Consider the following 18,192-nt stretch of genomic DNA (forward strand, 5'->3'; position numbering starts at 1 on the left):
CAAGCTGACCTGCGTGTCTGATATTGATTTATTATTTATTTTATTAACTGGATTTGTATGCCGCCCCTCTCCGAGGAATCGGGGCGCCTCACAACATATCAAAACAATATCTATCTGTCTGTCTGTCTGTCTGTCTGTCTGTCTGTCTGTCTGTCTGTCTGTCTATCTATCTATCTATCTATCTCTATCTCTATCTCTATCTATCTATCTATCTATCTATCTATCTATCTATCTATCTATCTATCTATCTATCATCTCTCTCTCTCTCTCTCTCTGTCTCTGTCTATATATCTATCTATCTATCTATATCTATCTATCTATCTATCTATCTATCTATCTATCTATCTATCTATCTATCTATCTATCTATCTCTATCTCTGTCTGTCTGTCTGTCTGTCTGTCTGTCTGTCTGTCTGTCTGTCTGTCTATCTATCTATCTATCTATCTATCTATCTATCTATCTATCTATCTATCTATCTATCTATCTATCTATCTATTTATTGGATTTGTATGCCGCCCCTCTCCGGAGACTTGGGGCGGCTAACAGCAACAATAAAGCAGTGTACAATAGTAGTCTGATGTTAGAAACAATTAAAAACCCATTAATATAAAAAACCAAACATACATACATACATACCATGCATAGAATTGTAAAGGCCTAGGGGGAAGAGGGTCTCAATTCCCCCATGCCTGACGGCAGAGGTGGGTTTTAAGCAGCTTACGAAAGGCAAGGAGGGTGGGGGCAATTCTAATCTTTGGGGGGGAGTTGGTTCCAGAGGGCCGGGGCCGCCACAGAGAAGGGTCTTCCCCTGGATCCCGCCAAGCGACATTCTTTAGTTGACGGGACCCGGAGAAGATCCAGTCTGTGGGACCTAACTGGTCGCTGGGATTCGTGCAGCAGAAGGCAGTCCCTGAGATAATCTGGCCCGGTGCCATGAAGGGCTTTATAGGTCATAACCAACACTTTGAATTGTGATCGGAAACTGATCAGCAACCGATGCAGACTGCGGAGTATTGGTGTAACATGGGCATATTTGGGAAAGCCCATGATTGCTCTCACAGCTGCATTCTGCACGATCTGAAGTTTCCGAACATTTTTCAAAGGTAGCCCCATGTAGAGAGCGTTGTATACAATGTACATATCTTAAAAATCCAATTAATATAGCTAAAAAACTTTAAAAACTGTAATAACATTTAAACCCATTCATTCCCATTTGCACAGCAGGACATATTACACTTGTCAGCCAGGGGACTAGGGTCTAATGGCCCCAAGCCCGGTGGCACAGATCGGTCTTTAAACTTTTAGGGAAGGCAAGGTGGGTGGAGGCAGTATGAATCTCTTGGGGGGCCCCCACAGAGAAGGCTCTTCCCCTAGGCTCGCCAAGCAACATTGTCTAGTTGACGGCATCCAGAGAAGGCCGACTCTGTGGGACCTAACCGGTCGCTGGGACTCATGCGACAGAGGGCAGTCCCGGAGGTAATCTGGTGATATGTAAGACAAAGACAGGCTTGTAATAATATAGAGTCTTCTCTGTGGGGGCCCCAGCCCTCTTGAATCAGCTCCCCCCGGAGATTCGTACTGCCCCAACCCTCCTTGCCTTTCGTAAGAATTTGAAAACTTATTTGGGCCGCCAGGCTTGGGGTCTTTAGATCCCAGCCTCTGGCCACTGAATGCCTAGTATGTTTGGTTTGTATTGAATGAATGACTTTTGATATTCAGCTTTTATACTGTTTTATACTAACTATATTCATTGGATCTAATTGTATTTTGTACGCTGTTTTATTGTCGACATGTTGTGAGTCGCCCCGAGTCCACGAAGAGGGACGGCATACAAATCCAATAAATAAATACATAAATAAATATTATTATTATTGTATTGAGAGATATTGACTGATTTGAATGTGTACGACCGGACTGTTTAACTTGACTGTGCTATTTCTAAAGTAAACACTTATTTTATAAACTTTAATGTATCTGTTTTGTATGACTGAATAATTACTCATATCTCCTGGATATCACTGGAATCCCCCATTTATTTATTTATTTATTTATTTATTTATTGGATTTGTATGCCGCCCCTCTCCGGAGACTCGGGGCGGCTAACAGCAACAATAAAGTAGTCTGATGTTAGAAATAATTAAAAGCCCATTAATATAAAAAAACCAAACATACATACATACATACCATGCATAGAATTGTAAAGGCCTAGGGGGAAGAGGGTCTCAATTCCCCCGTGCCTGACGGCAGAGGTGGGTTTTAAGCAGCTTACGAAAGGCAAGGAGGGTGGGGGCAATTCTATTCTTTGGGGGGAGTTGGTTCCAGAGGGCCCGGGCCGCCACAGAGAAGGCTCTTCCCCTGGGTCCCGCCAAGCGACATTCTTTAGTTGACGGGACCCGGAGAAGACCCACTCTGTGGGACCTAACTGGTCGCTGGGATTCGTGCAGTAGAAGGCGGTCCCTGAGATAATCTGGTCCGGTGCCATGAAGGGCTTTATAGGTCATTTCCTTTGTGCGTGGCCTTGATAACTCAAGGACCATTCTGCACACTCCTTAATAATATCATATATAACCCTTTTGTGACCTTCTCACAAGCAAAGTCAACAGGGAAGCCAGGTTCACTTCACGTGTATGTTTGTAACTTAAAACCTGCATGGATTCACTTAAAAACCATGGCGAGAAAGGTCGTAAAGTGGAGCAAAACTCACTTAACAACAGAAAATTTGGACACGGTTGCGGTCGTAGGGCGAGGACTACCTGTAATTCCACCAGGATTCGGTGGCATCAGTAGGTGAATTTGAAAGCAGTGCCTTTATGAAGCTGGGATAATTGTTAACGTCTCTTCCTTTCGGTTTGTTCTGCAGGAGGAGACCTTCTCAAAGGAGCAGTCACAACTCAGACAATCCATACGCCCCCTTTGGAGATGACAACAAGGAAGGGGAACCAGTTGTGATACCTCTGAATTTAGTACAGAGTCATGATGATTCCGAATATCCACCGAGAGATTATGGGTTTGAATTGCCCAGTACAAACCCACATGAAAAGGCATATGGTATGCAGCTCCAGTGAATGTCTAGATAACGGGGCAGATGATTTTGAGGTGTCTACAGTATAGGAATATCTCTCTCTCCCTCTCTCTCTCTCTCTCTCTCTCTCTCTCTCTCCTATATCTCCTATACCTTTCTTCTATTCCTATATCTCTTCTTCTATTCTTTCATTGATATGTTCTATTACTATATCTTCTTTTCTATTCTTTCTTAGATATATTTTACTATGAGCATCTCCCCTATAACCTTCATCATGTATTTTACTATGTGTATATAGATATATACCCACTAAAACCCTCATTGTGTATTGGACAAAATAAATAAATAAATAAAATAAATAAATAAATAAATAAGAGCACTCACAACGCTCCTCATGCCAAAACGTCCGAGAACATGCATTTTTTAATTTCCTTAATATTTGGATGAATGATCTGACTGCTGCTAAATGTACTGGCATGGGATTCCTGAATTCAGCTGTGTCCTTTTCTTTGTATTGGACTTGCAGGCATTGGGGTTTGTCAAACCATAGTGTATGATTTAGTCTAGACCAATGGTCCCCAAACTACGGCCCGCGGGCCACATGCGGCTCCCTGAGGCTATTTATCTGGCCCGCCAGTGAGTGACAAGAGCACAGGGAAGAGAGGGAGAGAAAGAAAGAAAAGGGAAAGAGAGGGAGGGAAGGAGAAGTGGAGAGGAATGAAGGAGGGAAGGAAGGAAGGAAGAAAAGGAGAAATGGAGGGAACAAGGAAGAAAGGAAAGAAGGAAGAATGAAATGGAGGGACAGAGGAAGGAAGGAGGGGGGGTAATTTTTTAAATTTTTCTCTCAACATACATTCAAACAATACAGTGTACCATCTAATTTTCCATGAATAAAATGTGGTATTTTGTTAGTAACTAATATCAATCATCAAAAAAGTTGCAAAAGTTTTTTTTTCTAATTTTGTCATCCAGTTACATTCATTTTCTTTTAATTAAATTCCCTCCTTAATGTTCCTTCAAAAAGTACACCACCAATTATATTTCTAACTTATTAACCATTATGCCAAAGTGCTTCCTTCTTTCTTTATACATTTTTCATAAGCCAAGAAAACCTTGTATAGCCAATCAGATGTTAACAAAAGAAAATTAAAAGCAAAACATAAACATATATGAATTTCAGACCTTCTCCCCCCTCTAAATAGTACGTTCCCATTTTGTTTTTTACTTTAAAACAAGGTATGTGCAGTGTGCATAGGGATTTGTTCATAGTTTTTTTTATAGTCCGGCCCTCCAACAGTCCAAGGGACAGTGAACTGGCCCCCTGTGTAAAAAGTTTGGGGACCCCTGGTCTAGACCGATGTGGCTTGCTCAGTCGATCGCAGAGTAAGAAACGTAGGTTAAGAAGATGTATGCTTCCGGTTTGTGTGGCGATACAAGAGGAGTAAACAGTCCATTCTGTGTCTTTCTTTTTGCCTTCCTCAGTTAATCTTTCCTTTGAATGTGAACCAGAATCTGATGGGATATTAACTACTAGCAGCCATGCGTTCAATATTCCGGATGCAGACAGTTGTTCCGATGCATCAGAGAGAGGTAAGATTTAAGGCAATCCATGTACCTGGTTGTCATGAACAAAACAGGCAATGCTAGGCCAGAAGGGCATTAATTTCTGCCTATTTATTTATCTATTTTATTTTAGTTTGCTTTATTGTCATTGCACCTCGTACAACGAATTTACGCCATCTTCAGCGTAAATTATAATTCTAAAAATAAAACACAACATACATTCTTCCACATTCTATACAATTGCATTGAAAACCCCCTGATATTGCACTAATATTACACTATACAGTGTTTCCTCTATTTTCGCGGGGGATGCGTTCCGAGACGGCCTGCGAAAGTCGAATTTCCGCGAAGAAGAGATGCGGAAGTAAATACACCATTTTTGGCTATGGACAGTATCCCAAGCCATCCCTTAAGACTTTAAACCCCTAAAATACCATTTCCCATTCCCTTAACAACCATTTACTCACCGTTATTACTGGTATTCACCATTGAATAAGACACTTAGTGATCCTGATATTTATAAACATAATTATTTATTAACAATAATTTTTTTTGTTATTTATTTGCAAAAATTATTAGTTTGGCGATGACATATGATGTCATCGGGTGGGAAAAACCATGATGTAGGAAAAAAACACGAAGTATTTTTTAATTAATATTTTTTTAAAAACCGCGGTATAGACTATTCGCAAAGTTCGAACCCGCGAAAATCGAGGGAACACTGTATAGTAAAATTCAATATAGTTAAGTGCCCTGGGATAGAAGCTTATTTTTCAGCCTATTTGTCCTTGTGTTTATTATCCTGTCCTGTCTGCCAGAGGTAGTGGTTAAAAAAACAAGGGTGCCCAGGATGAGATGGATCTTTAAGAATGTTTTGAACTTTCTTAAGGCAGCGAGAGTTATAAAGCTCTTCCAAAAAGGGGAGAGGTCAACCAATGATCCTTTAGGCAATGATGTTAACCTTCTGGTTTCTGTAGTGTAGTGGTTATCACATTCGCCTCACATGTCAAAGGTCCCCGGTTTGAAACCGGGCAGAAACAGCTTACATTTTTGAAAAAATCATATGCTACAATGTTCTCCTGGTCAACGACTACTTCAGCCTCAACCACAACAACACGCGAGCACACAACAGATACAAACTTAATGTAAACCGCTCCAAATTCGACTGCAGGAAATAAGACTTCAGTAACCGAGTAGTTGATGCATGGAATTCATTACCGGACTCTGTAGTGTCATCTTCTAACCTCCAAAACTTTACCCTTAGACTTTCCACTATTGACCTCTCCCGATTCCTAAGAGGTCAGTAAAGGGCAGGCATAAGTGCACCAGCGTGCCTTCCGTCCCCTGTCCTTACTTTTTATTTTTATTTTTACTTGTTGCATGTACAGTATATGAATATTATTACCTCTAATGCTTTTTTCTTTCTTTCAAATTTAGACATTTACTTGTGCCATGTATTTTAATATTTTAATACTACTGACAAAATAAATAAGTAAAAATAAATACATTGGCAAACCATACGCAGGTGCAGTAAGCTAAAATATTTTCTATGGTGCAACAGTAGAAGGTCACCAGCAGAATTTATTCATGCATTATTGTGCAGCTAATTGCAAATTCATTGAAACTTACCACGGTGAATTCTTTTCTATAGTTAATATTGTCCAGAGGCGTAACAGGCATCACAATTATGCGTCTTTTGCAAAGCCCAGTTTGCTTCGTTTAGACCCAGAATATATAGAAGCAAAGAGAAAAGAAGGTGAGTTATTTATTTATTCGATTTAATTCTGCTCTCGGGGAAATTGGGAACTAGAAACTCAAAATTATCAACGTTACATGTATTGAATACAGGTAATGATGTGAACTTTAGCAGAATCATAAAAGAATTAGATTGTAAAGGGATAATGAGAATTGAACAATTATATGAGAAGGACGGAAGAGTTAGTAGAACTCAGCTGGAATGGTGGCTGGGTCAACAGAAATAGCTGCAGATCAATGGATTATGTAAATCTTTAAATAAAAGTGAGAATAAAGAAGCTTTCTTGATAGAAGAAAATAGCTTAGAGAAAATATTAAAAGAAAAGATTAACAATACCAAGGCACAAGCTAGTAATATATACAGAATGTTATCGCAAGCGGAAGAGGGTGTAATAAAAGGCTTGACAAGAGGCTGGCAAAATGATTTACAAATAGACAAAAGTGAAATGAAAGAAATAGTAGAAAATATATATAAGATTAAGAACACAAGAGTTAAAGAGATGAGAGGAAAATTTTTACATAAATGGTATTATACACCGGCACAACTTGCACACTTCCAGGGGAAAGGGAAAGGTAATTGTTGGCATGGTTGCCAAAAGAAAGGAATTTTCATGCATATGTTCTGGGAGTGTGTTGAAGTTCAGAAATTTTGGAAGGAAGTGCAGAACGAAATAAATAAAATGCTAAACATTAATTGGATAATTGCAAAAGAAATAGCGATATTAATTAAACAAAGAGAACTAAGAGATTTTAAAGAAATAAAAACTGCAGCATTGGAAAGTGCTCAAGCGGTAGTGGTATTGGGTTGGAAAGAGTCGATAAAATAGACATTACAGAACTGGTATTGGCACATGGTTGATCACATTCATTTTGAAATCATGGAAATAAGATTAAACAAGTTTGATGAAAATAAATTGGAGAAGCTGATGGTACGATGGAATAAGGTGAAAGATTATATGTTGAGTAGAATTTGTGACGAAAATGTGAAAAATAAACTCCAATCACTCTTTGAATAGTAAACAAATGCAAATTAGAGCTAAGGGGGGAAAAAAGAAAGAACATAATCTAATAAATATTTGAACCCCCCGCAATTGGTGGTGGTGGTGATGGTTATTGTCAATCGGGTGATGGGCACACGCACTGTGCACTGTTTTATGTTTGTTTTATGTAACCTTATGTGCAAAACCAATAAAATATATTTTTTTTAAAAAAAATTTAATTCTGCTCTGGTCAGTATACTCCACGAGTTTTAAAATCTCATCAGGAACTCTGATTGCTGTTGTTACCATCATTGTCTATTGGAATACAAACAATTCTCATTTGCTTTGGTGACGTTGTATTGCCTCCTGTTTATTGGATGACTCACCCAAAGTAACTTAACCTGAAATCCATTGAATCATGACAGCTTTATGTGATATATCAACCCCCCTCCCAACTGTCCTGATTTTATTGCCATCTTTGTGTTCGCAGAAGAAAAATTAATCAACGATCTGTCAAGCATGTCCACGCAGGAAAGAGTCAAAGCAATCCAGAAGATTCCCAAACCAATGAGAGAAAAACGTGAGATAAGGTAGCAAGTGCATATTTGTATTCTGGAGATACAGTGATACCTCGTCTTACAAACGCCTCGTCATACAAACTTTTTGAGATACAAACCCAGGGTTTAAGATTTTTTTGCCTCTTCTTACAAACTATTTTCACCTTAAAAACCCACCACCGCCGCTGGGATGCCCCGCCTCCAGACTTCCGTTGCCAGCGAAGCACCCATTTTTGCGCTGCTGGGATTCCCCTGAGGCTCCCCTCCATGGGAAACCCCACCTCTGGACTTCTGTGTTTTTGTGATGCTGCAGGGGAATCCAAGCAGCGCAAAAACGGGTGCCTCGCTGGCAACAGAAGTCTGGAGGTGGGGTTTCCCAGTGAGGGGAGCCTCAGTGAAATTGCAGCATCGCAAAAACACAGAGGTCCGGAGGTGGGGTTTCAAGGACTTCGGTGTTTTTGCGATGCTGCGATTTCACTGAGGTTCCCTTCGCTGGGAAACCCCACCTCTGGACTTCCGTTGCCAGCGAAGTGCTCGTTTTTGCGATGCTGGGATTCCCCTGCAGCATCGCAAAAACACAGAAGTCCAGAGGTGGGGTTTCCTATGGAGGGGAGCCTCAGGGGAATCCCAGCAGTGCAAAAACGGGCGCTTCGGCTGGCAAAAGGGGTGAATTTTGGGCTTGCACGCATTAATCACTTTTCCATTGATTCCTATGGGAAACATTGTTTCGTCTTACAAACTTTTCATCTTAAGAACCTCGTCCCGGAACCAATTAAGTTTGTAAGACAAGGTATCACTGTATTTAAGTTGAATTACAGGGATTAAAATGCATCCTTTTAAATGTAAACGTTTCACCTCCTTTCTTTCTTTTTCTTCTTCTCTGCAGCTAGGAAGAGAAGAAAATATATAAAACATCTGTATATTTGCATTCAGGCGTGATACTTATATCTAGCAAGCGTTTGCCTACAGCCATTTCTATTAGACATAGAAAAAGATTGTTTATTTGAAACGCTGGGGAAAAATATTATATATATTTTTTATTCTCATTTTAGTTTTCTCTCTGGACTTATGTAGAACTGTTTTGTTTGCTTTGTCTTTGTTTTGTAAAGTGCTCTATATGTGGTCTATTTATTTATTTATTCATTAGATTTGCATGCCGCCCTTCTCCGAAAACTCGGGGCGGCTCACAGAGATATTACAGATATAAAATACCTAAATATTCTATATTTAGATGACAAATGGCTTTCAATATTTAAGCATGTTAAGTAAGCACATGGTTTCATTTTGCTAATGGAGAAGTCAGGTCTGTTTTGAAAGGAGGAGAATAAAATAAGGAAAAACTTTTATTTATTCACTTATTTGTCAAGCACATCTTTGTAATATACTGCTCAAAAAAAATAAAGGGAACACTTAAACAACACAGTATAACTCCAAGTGAACTTCTGTGAAATCAAACTGTCCACTTAGGAAGCAACACTGTTTTGTTTTTTTTAATATATTTTATTGGTTTTTGCACATACATAATACAATACAAACAACATACAACAGTGCTCTGTGCATATGTTCCCATCACCCGACTAAACATACATTCCCCACCACCAATTGGGGGGGTTCAAATATTTATAAGTATATATTCTGTTATTTCCTCAGCTCTGATTTGCATTTATTTACAATTCAAAGAGTGATTGGAGTTTATTTTTCACCTTTTCGTCGCAAATTTTACTTAACATATAATCTTTCACCTTGTCCCATCGTTCCATCAGTTTCTCCAGTTTGTTTTCATTAAAGTTGTTTAATCTTATTTCCATAATTTCAAAGTGAATGTGATCCACCATGTACCAGTACCAATTCTGTAATGTCCATTTTTTAGAGTCTTTCCAACCCAATACCAGTACTGCTTGAGCGCTTTCCAATGCTGCAGTTTTTATTTCTTTAAAATCTCTCAGTTCTCTTTGTTTAACTAATACCACTATTTCTTTTGTAATTATCCACTTAATGTTTAACATCTTATTTATTTCATTCTGCACTTCCTTCCAGAATTTCTGAACTTCAGCACATTCCCAGAACATATGCATGAAAACTCCTTTCTTTTGACATCCGTGCCAACAATTACCTTTCCCTTTCCTCTGGAAGTGAGGAAGCAACACTGCTTGACAATCAATTTCACATATTGTCCGCACATTCACTTTGTACAGAACAAAGTATTCAATGAGAATATTTCATTCATTCAGATCTAGTTCTTTTGAGTGTTACCTTTATTTTTTTGAGCAGTGTATAGATATAACATACTTCATATACATATTATTATTATTATTATTATTATTATTATTATTATTATTAATTAGATTTGTATGCCGCCCCTCTCCGGAGACTCGTAGCAGCTCACAACAACAAAACAATACAAATCTAATATTTAAAAACAATTTAAAACCCTTAATATAAAAACATACATTTCATACAAGCCATACATAAAGCGGAAACGGCCCAGGGGAATCAATTTCCCCATGCCTGACGGCAGAGGTGGATTTTAAGGAGTTTGCGAAAGGCAAGGAGGGTGGGGGCAATCCTAATCTCCGGGGGGAGTTGGTTCCAGATGGGCCGGGGCCGCCACAGAGAAAGCTCTTCCCCTGGGTCCTGCCAAACGACATTGTTTCGTCGATGGGACCCGGAGAAGGCCAACTCTGCAGAAGGCAGTCTCAGAGATATTCTGGTCTGATGCCATGAAGGGCTTTATAGGTCATAACCAACCCTTTGAATTGTGAGCGGAAACTGATCGGCAACCAATGCAGACTGGTTATGGGTACTGATAAGAGGGCACAATTTGACAGGGACGGTAGGCACGCTGGTGCTCTTATGAATGCCCCTTACTGACCTCTTAGGAATCGGGTGAGGTCAACAGTGGACAGTCTAAGAGTAAAGTTTTGAGGGTTTGAAGATGAAACCACAGAGTCAGGTAGTGAATTCCAGGTATTAACTACTCTGTTGATAAAGTTGTATTTTCTACAGTCACATTTGGGGCAGTTCACTTTGAGTTTGTATCTGTTGTCTGCTCGTCTATTGTTGTGGTTGGAGTTAACATAGTTTTTGACAGGTAGGACATTGTAACAGATAATTTTATGAGCTATGCTTAGGTTGCACTGAAGGCAACGTAGTTCTAAGCTTTCTAAGTCCAGGATTTCAAGTCTAGTTATTCTGTTGTGAGTAGAGGAGTGAAGGGCTCTTCTAGTAAAGTATCTCTGGACACTTTCTAATATATTGATGTCCGATATGCAGTGTGGGTTCCAGACAGATGAGCTGTATTCAAGGATTGGTCTGGCGAAAGTTTTGTATGCTCTGGTTAGGAGTGTAATATTACTGGAGCAGAAGCTACGTAAAATTGGGTTAGCAATTCTTAAAGCTTTTTTGGTGATGTTGTTGCCGTGGGCTTTGGCACCTAGGTCATTTGATATGAGTATTCCAAGATCTTTGGCAGAGGGTCATCTGCAAGGTCTTTTTTTATCCACCTTGTATTTGGTGTTCTGATTCCTTTTGCCAATGTGCAGGACAGAGCATTTATTGGTTGAGACTTGGAGTTGCCAGATGTTTGACCATTCTGACACAGAGTCAATGCCTTTTTGGAGGGTTGTAGTGCTGGGCCAGTGATTCAGAACAACTCTTCAAGTTTCATACTTCTTAGTTAAGCCACTCTACTATTTTACTAACTGCTAATTTAGAATGAAATAAAACAGTCAGAATGAATTTTAAACGAGTTTGCTTCCATCCATCTGCCTTATATTATTTTTGCTGTTTGATATTTGACAGGAACCATGTTCTAACGGAAAGAAAAAAGAAGTCCTACAAACAGGATGCCCATCTTAATGGTTGCATGCAATGCTTCTACAACACAGCTTTGGTAAGCAGTGATGTTGTTGAATAAGGACCACATGTTGAGAGAATCAGAATAGAGATGGAAGGGACCATGGAGGTCTTCTAGTCCAGCCCCCTGCTCAATCAGGGGATACCATATCATTTTAGACAAGGGACTGCCTCTTCTTAAAAGCTTCCAGCTTCTGAACACCCACAGCTTCTGAAGGCAACCCATTCCACTGGTTTATTGTTCTCAGAAGAACGTTATCTATTGTATATGTTCTGTCGGGGTCTCTGGTAGACTCCTCCCAAAAATTCACAGGTACAAATTTCAGACACACACGCATTTGAAAATTCAAAATAATGTTCTTTATAATGAAAATTCACTTAAACCAAGCCGTCTTTTGGTATAGCAAAGAGCACTCGTCTCCAAACAAACTGGTAATTTGTACAAGTCCCTTATCAGATCTGTGATACTTCGCTTGCAGCTGTGAGGCAATTCACAGTCCTTCTTCTTTCACAAAGTGAAACACACTTTCCTCTGGTTTAGTTTCAAAGCGGGGGAAAATCAGCACACAAAAGGTCAAAGTCAGTAAATCAGTCACGAAACACAACGATCAGATAATCCTCCACAATGGCCAAACCCACAGGCTGCTATTTATAGCAGCCTCACTAATGACCACAGCCTCACCCAACCATAGGTGGCCTCATTTTCTTTGATAATAATCTCTCAGTTGTTGCTGCCTATGCATCGCTCTCCGCATGCGTGGCTGTATCATTAACTCTTGTTCCGAATCCAAGGAGGAGCTAGATAATTGATCTCCTTCTGAGCTGTCTGCCCCACTCTCCTCCTCCCTGTCACTCATGTCTTCTTGGTCAGAGGCGCCTTCATCAGCAGATTCCACCGGGGGCAAAACAGGCCTGCGGCATGTGGATGTCTCCCCCACATCCACAGTCCTTGGGGCAGGAGCTGGGCCAGAGCTAACCACAACAGTATATAGACTCCTGTTTTGGTTGTGATTTTGACTTCCTTCTCCTAGTTCTTCCGGCAGTTAAAGAACAGTTTGCTCGACTGCCTTCAGCTCCTGCAGTTTTGGCAAAAGACACTCAAAGACATTGGCAGCCAATTTGGGACCAGCATCCACTCCTACTTTGTCTTCCTGACGTGGCTTCTCACGTTCAACGTTTTCTCATTCCTGATCAACTTCAGTTTTCTTGCAATCCCTCAACTCATTGCAGCCCAACCGAATAACCTTTCCTTCACGAGTCTGGAATTTTTGACCGGAGCTGTACGTAGGTTTATAAAATGGGGGTGGGTGGGTGGAAATAATAATGGAGACAGAGCTTTGCATTTCTCAAATTCTGATGCTACTTTTTCTTATCATCCCAGGGTTATTTTACAAACACAGTGCTCTATAGCGGCTTTTATACCAACGGCACAGTAGCAAAAATTGAGAATGCCGCGCCATATTACATGCAACTGGCTTACATTTTCACAATTGGGATTTATTTTATCATCTGCTTTCTGTGCTTGATCTACAGGTATGTTGGTTAAGGTGTTGGACTGCTGCTGGGGAGGAGGGGGGAGGGAGTGGCCTTTAATAGACCACACATGACCCATTGGGTCATCCGTTTAGGGATATTCTTTTACCAGGCTCCTCCCTTCCACAGTGACAGAGCTTCTAACTTCCAACCTTCACTGGAAAGTTTGGAAATAACATTCAGAGATGGATCAGCATTGGAAACACGGCAGGTTGAGCTACACTGCTCAAAAAAAAATAAAGGGAACACTTAAATAACACAATATAACTCCAAGTAAATCAAATATCTGTGAAAGCGATTAATGCATGCAAGCCCAAAACTCACCCCTTTTGCCAGCCGAAGCACCCGTTTTTGCGCTGCTGGAATTCCCCTGAGGTTCCCCTCGCTGGGAAATCCCACCTCTGGACCTCCGTTGCCAGTGAAGCGCCCGTTTTTGCGCTGCTGGGATTCCCCTGCTGGGATTCTCCAGCAGCATCGCAAAAACAAGTCCGGAGGTGGGGTTTCCCATGGAAGGGAGCCCATTTTTCACCCTCCGCAGGCTCCAGAGGCATTCTTGGAGCCTGGGGGGGGTTTGAAAATGGCTTACCCACCCCCCGACGGTCCTCCGGAGGCTGAAAACACCTTCCCAGAGCCTTTGCGCAAGCTGAAAATCAGCTGGTCGGCCCACACATGCGCAGTGCAGACAACGGCTTATGTGCTAGCAGATATGGCTTCACGTGTCACCATCACTGGCCTAGAAAATGTTTTGTGACATTTTGTACTATGACCGAAACTCTTTTACAATAACATTTACGACATGAAATGCTTTAGACAATTTGCCGAATTCCAGTTCTTTAGGAATCCTGGATTTTGGATGCATTCTCCATTTGAGGCATCTAGTACAAAAATGGTTACTGAAGTATTTCATTCAGTTAAATGTTACAGACACAAGAGTTTTCATGTCTTAGTATCTTAAATAATCCTTCTTTAGAATCTTAAATGATCGCTCCTGAAATGGTTGCTGCTTTTTTTTTTTAAGAATAAAAAGCAAAAGGCAAAACAGCCAGGGCAAATTGCAATTTTATTTACATAAAGAAGCTGTTGACTTCTTTAAATAAATGTTCCTTTAATTTTCTTCCTTGTTTCATTATTATGTTGCTTGTAATTGGACCTAGCCACGCAGCCTCTCCCTAGCAGTTGCCTTGGAGAGAGAGATAGAGAATGGGCCACAAGAATGCTGATTAACCACAAAGTGGTAAAACGCAGGCAAAGACCTACGTAAAGGCTAGTTTGCATTGACATAAGCTGGGATAAGGCCAATCTGAACAATTTATACTTTCAGCTTAATGGAGCAGTTTGCAGTTTTCTTTTGTGTGTTTGTGGAATGTAGGGTGGTACCAGTACTCATCGTTAATTGGTTCTGAGAGGCATGATGAGTACTGAATAAATTTTTTCCCTTAAGGAATAAATATAGTGAATCACAAGTCACCTGACACCGGCAAGTTCTAGTTTGTGCGCTAAATGCCAAACAAATAATACCAGGACAAAATGCTGGCATCAAAATGCTTTGAGCACCAAATTTGATGAGTTTCAAAGAAACCCAAATTTCCACCCTCTTTTGGGGTGTAAAAATGAGTACAGTATTTTATACTCTGAAAAATACTGTGTGTGTAACTTTTAGGGCCCTTCCCAGGGACTGTCCACTGCTACCTGGCCAGCAGTTTGCAAACCAAGTTATAAGCCAGATTGAAATAAGTCAGCATTCCAAATGATATTTATGCTTTTGTGCCCTCTGGAATGCATAAATGGATGTTTGGGTTTGTTTATTTATTTATTTATTTATTTATTCATTCATTCATTCATTCATTCATTCATTCATTCATTCATTTATTAGATTTGTATGCCGCCCCTCTCCGTAGACTCGGGCCGGCTCACAACATACAATAAAACAATTCACAACAAATCTAATAAATTAAAAAAAATTAAAAACCCCATTATTAAACCAGACATACACACAGACATACCATACATAAATTGTATAGGCCTGGGGGAGGGGGGAATGTCTCAATTCCCCCATGCCTGACGGCAGAGGTGAGTTTTAAGGAGTTTACGGAAGGCAAGGAGGGTGGGGGGCAGTTCTAATCTCCGGGGGGGGGGGAGCTGGTTCCAGAGAGTCGGGGCCGCCACAGAGAAGGCTCTTCCCCTGGGACCCGCCAGACGACATTGTTTAGTCGACGGGACCCGGGTTGTGAAAAACGGAGCTAAATATGCGTTCCCTCCTTTTCTCTTCCTCCCTCCCCCTCTCCCGGTGTCTTGGTCCCCTACAGCATGGCAAAATCCTTCCGTCAGCATATCGTTATGCCTCAGATGCACTCGGGAAACGCAGCCAAGCTTCTTTGCATCTGGGACTTCAGTGTGATGGATGAGAAGGGTGTGCAGATGAATCAGAAAAATATCAGCACACAGATCAAGGTAAAGACGGTGGCAGTCGCGTTGAAATGATGAATGCCTTATTCCCCCCCCCCCCCTCGGGAGAGTTGACGGAGCAGAAAATAATCCATTCTATAGTCCGTGGCTTTCTCACCATCCCTTGGGTCTCATCCATCGATCGTCTCCTTTTGAGAAGGAGAAAGGAGAAATATTGGATGCATAAGATGGTATTCATGTACAATCCCCCAAACGATATTTTACTGTTACCTCTCCATTTTGCTATTTATTTATTTATTTATTTACTTACTTACTTACTTACTTACTTACTTACTTACTTACTTACTTACTTACTTACTTACTTACTTACTTACTTACTTACTGTTCTGCCGGGCTCTCTGGTAGACTCCTCCCGAAAATTCACAGGTACAAATTTGAGACACACACACGTTTGAAAATTCAAAACAATGTTCTTTATAATGAAAAGTCACTTAAACCAAGCCCACTTTTGGTATAGCAAAGAGCACTCGTCTCCAAACAAACTGGTAATTTGTACCAGTCCCTTATCAGTTCTGTGATACTTAGCTTGCAGCTGTGAGGCAATTCACAGTCCTTCTTCTTTCACAAAGTGAAACACACTTTGCTCTGGTTAGTTTCAAAGCGGGGAAAAATCAGCACACAAAAGGTCAAAGTCAGTAAAGCAGTCACGAAACACAACGATCAGATAATCCTCCACAATGGCCAAACCCACAGGGTGCTATTTATAGCAGCCTCACTAATGACCACAGCCCCACCCAACCACAGGTGGCCTCATTTTCTTTGATAATAATCTCTCAGTTGTTGTTGTCTATGCATCGCTCTCCGCATGCGTGGCTGTATCATTAACTCTTGTTCTGAATCCAAGGAGGAGCTAGATAATTGATCTCCTTCTGAGCTGTCTGCCACACTCTCCTCCTCCCTGTCACTCATGTCTTCTTGGTCAGAGGCGCCTTCATCAGCAGATTCCACCGGGAGCACAACAGGCCTGCAGCATGTGGATGTCTCCCCCACATCCACAGTCCTTGGGGCAGGAGCTGGGCCAGAGCTAACCACAACACTTACTTACTAATTTATTTATTAGATTTATATGCCGTCCCTCTCCGAGGATTCGGGGCGGCTCACAGCATGTAATACAACAATACAACACAGAAGGCAAATCTAATTAAATTTAAAATTACAATCTAAAAATCCAATATTTAAAAAACAACCATACTGATTCAATCATACAACATGTATGGCTTTTACTAGGGTTTTTGTAATTATTTTTTAAACAGATCTTTTAAATATTGTTTTTTTAAAATTTGTAAGCCCCCCAGAGTCCTTGAGGTGGCCTATAAATTAGATTAATAAATAAATAAAATAAATAAATTTTGAAGTTTGGAGAACCAGCAAATACCACCTCTGGCTCACCCCAGAGTAGGATAGGTGTGGGGATTTTGCAGCATCCTTTCTCTGCCACGCCCACCAAGCCACGCCCACCAAGCCACGCCCACCAAGCCACGCCCACAGAACCGATTGTAAAAAAAAAAAAATTAGATCCCATCACTGGTTTACAAAGTAAGCATAATGCCTTTCTCCCCCCAACAATCTGGGTCCTCATTTTACCAACCTAGGAAGGGAGGGAGGGAGGGAGGGAGGGAGGGAGGGAGGGAGGGAGGGAGGAAGGAAGGAAGGAAGGAAGGAAGGAAGGAAGGAAGGAAGGAAGGAAGGAAGGAAGGAAGGCTGAGTCAATCTTATTTATTTATGTATTTATTTATTTTGTCCAATACACAATGAGAGTTTTAGTGGGTATATATGTATATATACACATAGTAAAATACATGATGAAGGTTATAGAGGAGATACTCATAGTAAAATATATCTATGAAAGAATAGAAAAGAAGATATAGTAATAGAACATATCAATGAAAGAACAGAAGAAGAGATATAGGAATAGAAGAAAGGTATAGGAGATATAGGAGAGCAATAGGACAGGGGACGGAAGGCACTCTAGTGCACTTGTACTCGCCCCTTACTGACCTCTTAGGAATCTGGATAGGTCAACCGTAGATAATCTAAGGGTAAAGTGTTGGGGGTTTGGGGATGACACTATGGAGTCCGGTAATGAGTTCCACACTTCGACAACTCGGTTACTGAAGTCATATTTTTTACAGTCAAGTTTGGAGCGGTTAATATTAAGTTTAAATCTGTTGTGTGCTCTTGTGTTGTTGTGGTTGAAGCTGAAGTAGTCGCCGACGGGCGTGGGGCGTTGCAGCATATGATCTTGTGGGCAATACTTAGATCTTGTTTACGGTGTCTTAGTTCTAGGCTTTCTAGGCCCAGGATTGAAAGTCTAGTCTCGTAGGGTGTTCTGTTTCGAGTGGAGGAGTGAAGGGCTCTTCTGGTGAAGTATCTCTGGACATTTTCAAGGGTGAAAATGTCACCCTTGAAATGTGACCCGGCCAGGATCGATCTCCCAGACTTAGCATGCGATACTGGACT

At 40.8% G+C, this 18,192-nt stretch overlaps 1 protein-coding gene and 1 non-coding gene across 4 annotated transcripts in view; both read left to right on the forward strand.

Moving 5' to 3' along the window:
• The window catches only part of TMC5 (transmembrane channel like 5), a 52,670-nt gene that overhangs the window by 11,521 nt on the left and 22,957 nt on the right, over positions 1 to 18,192 (forward strand). For all 3 annotated transcript variants that reach the window (XM_070761142.1, XM_070761141.1, XM_070761143.1), the window contains exons 4-11: positions 2,862 to 3,049; positions 4,506 to 4,613; positions 6,238 to 6,342; positions 7,812 to 7,911; positions 11,680 to 11,770; positions 12,765 to 13,013; positions 13,115 to 13,266; positions 15,573 to 15,717. In XM_070761142.1, coding sequence (XP_070617243.1) covers positions 2,862 to 3,049; positions 4,506 to 4,613; positions 6,238 to 6,342; positions 7,812 to 7,911; positions 11,680 to 11,770; positions 12,765 to 13,013; positions 13,115 to 13,266; positions 15,573 to 15,717 — 1,138 coding nt within the window. The remainder of the gene's footprint in view (positions 1 to 2,861; positions 3,050 to 4,505; positions 4,614 to 6,237; positions 6,343 to 7,811; positions 7,912 to 11,679; positions 11,771 to 12,764; positions 13,014 to 13,114; positions 13,267 to 15,572; positions 15,718 to 18,192) is intronic.
• On the forward strand, positions 5,554 to 5,626 carry TRNAV-CAC (transfer RNA valine (anticodon CAC)). Its single transcript has one exon. It is a non-coding gene; the product is annotated as a tRNA-Val (tRNA).

This window comes from Erythrolamprus reginae, chromosome 9, assembly GCF_031021105.1.
Source record: "Erythrolamprus reginae isolate rEryReg1 chromosome 9, rEryReg1.hap1, whole genome shotgun sequence".
NCBI classification, from domain to species: domain Eukaryota; kingdom Metazoa; phylum Chordata; class Lepidosauria; order Squamata; family Dipsadidae; genus Erythrolamprus; species Erythrolamprus reginae.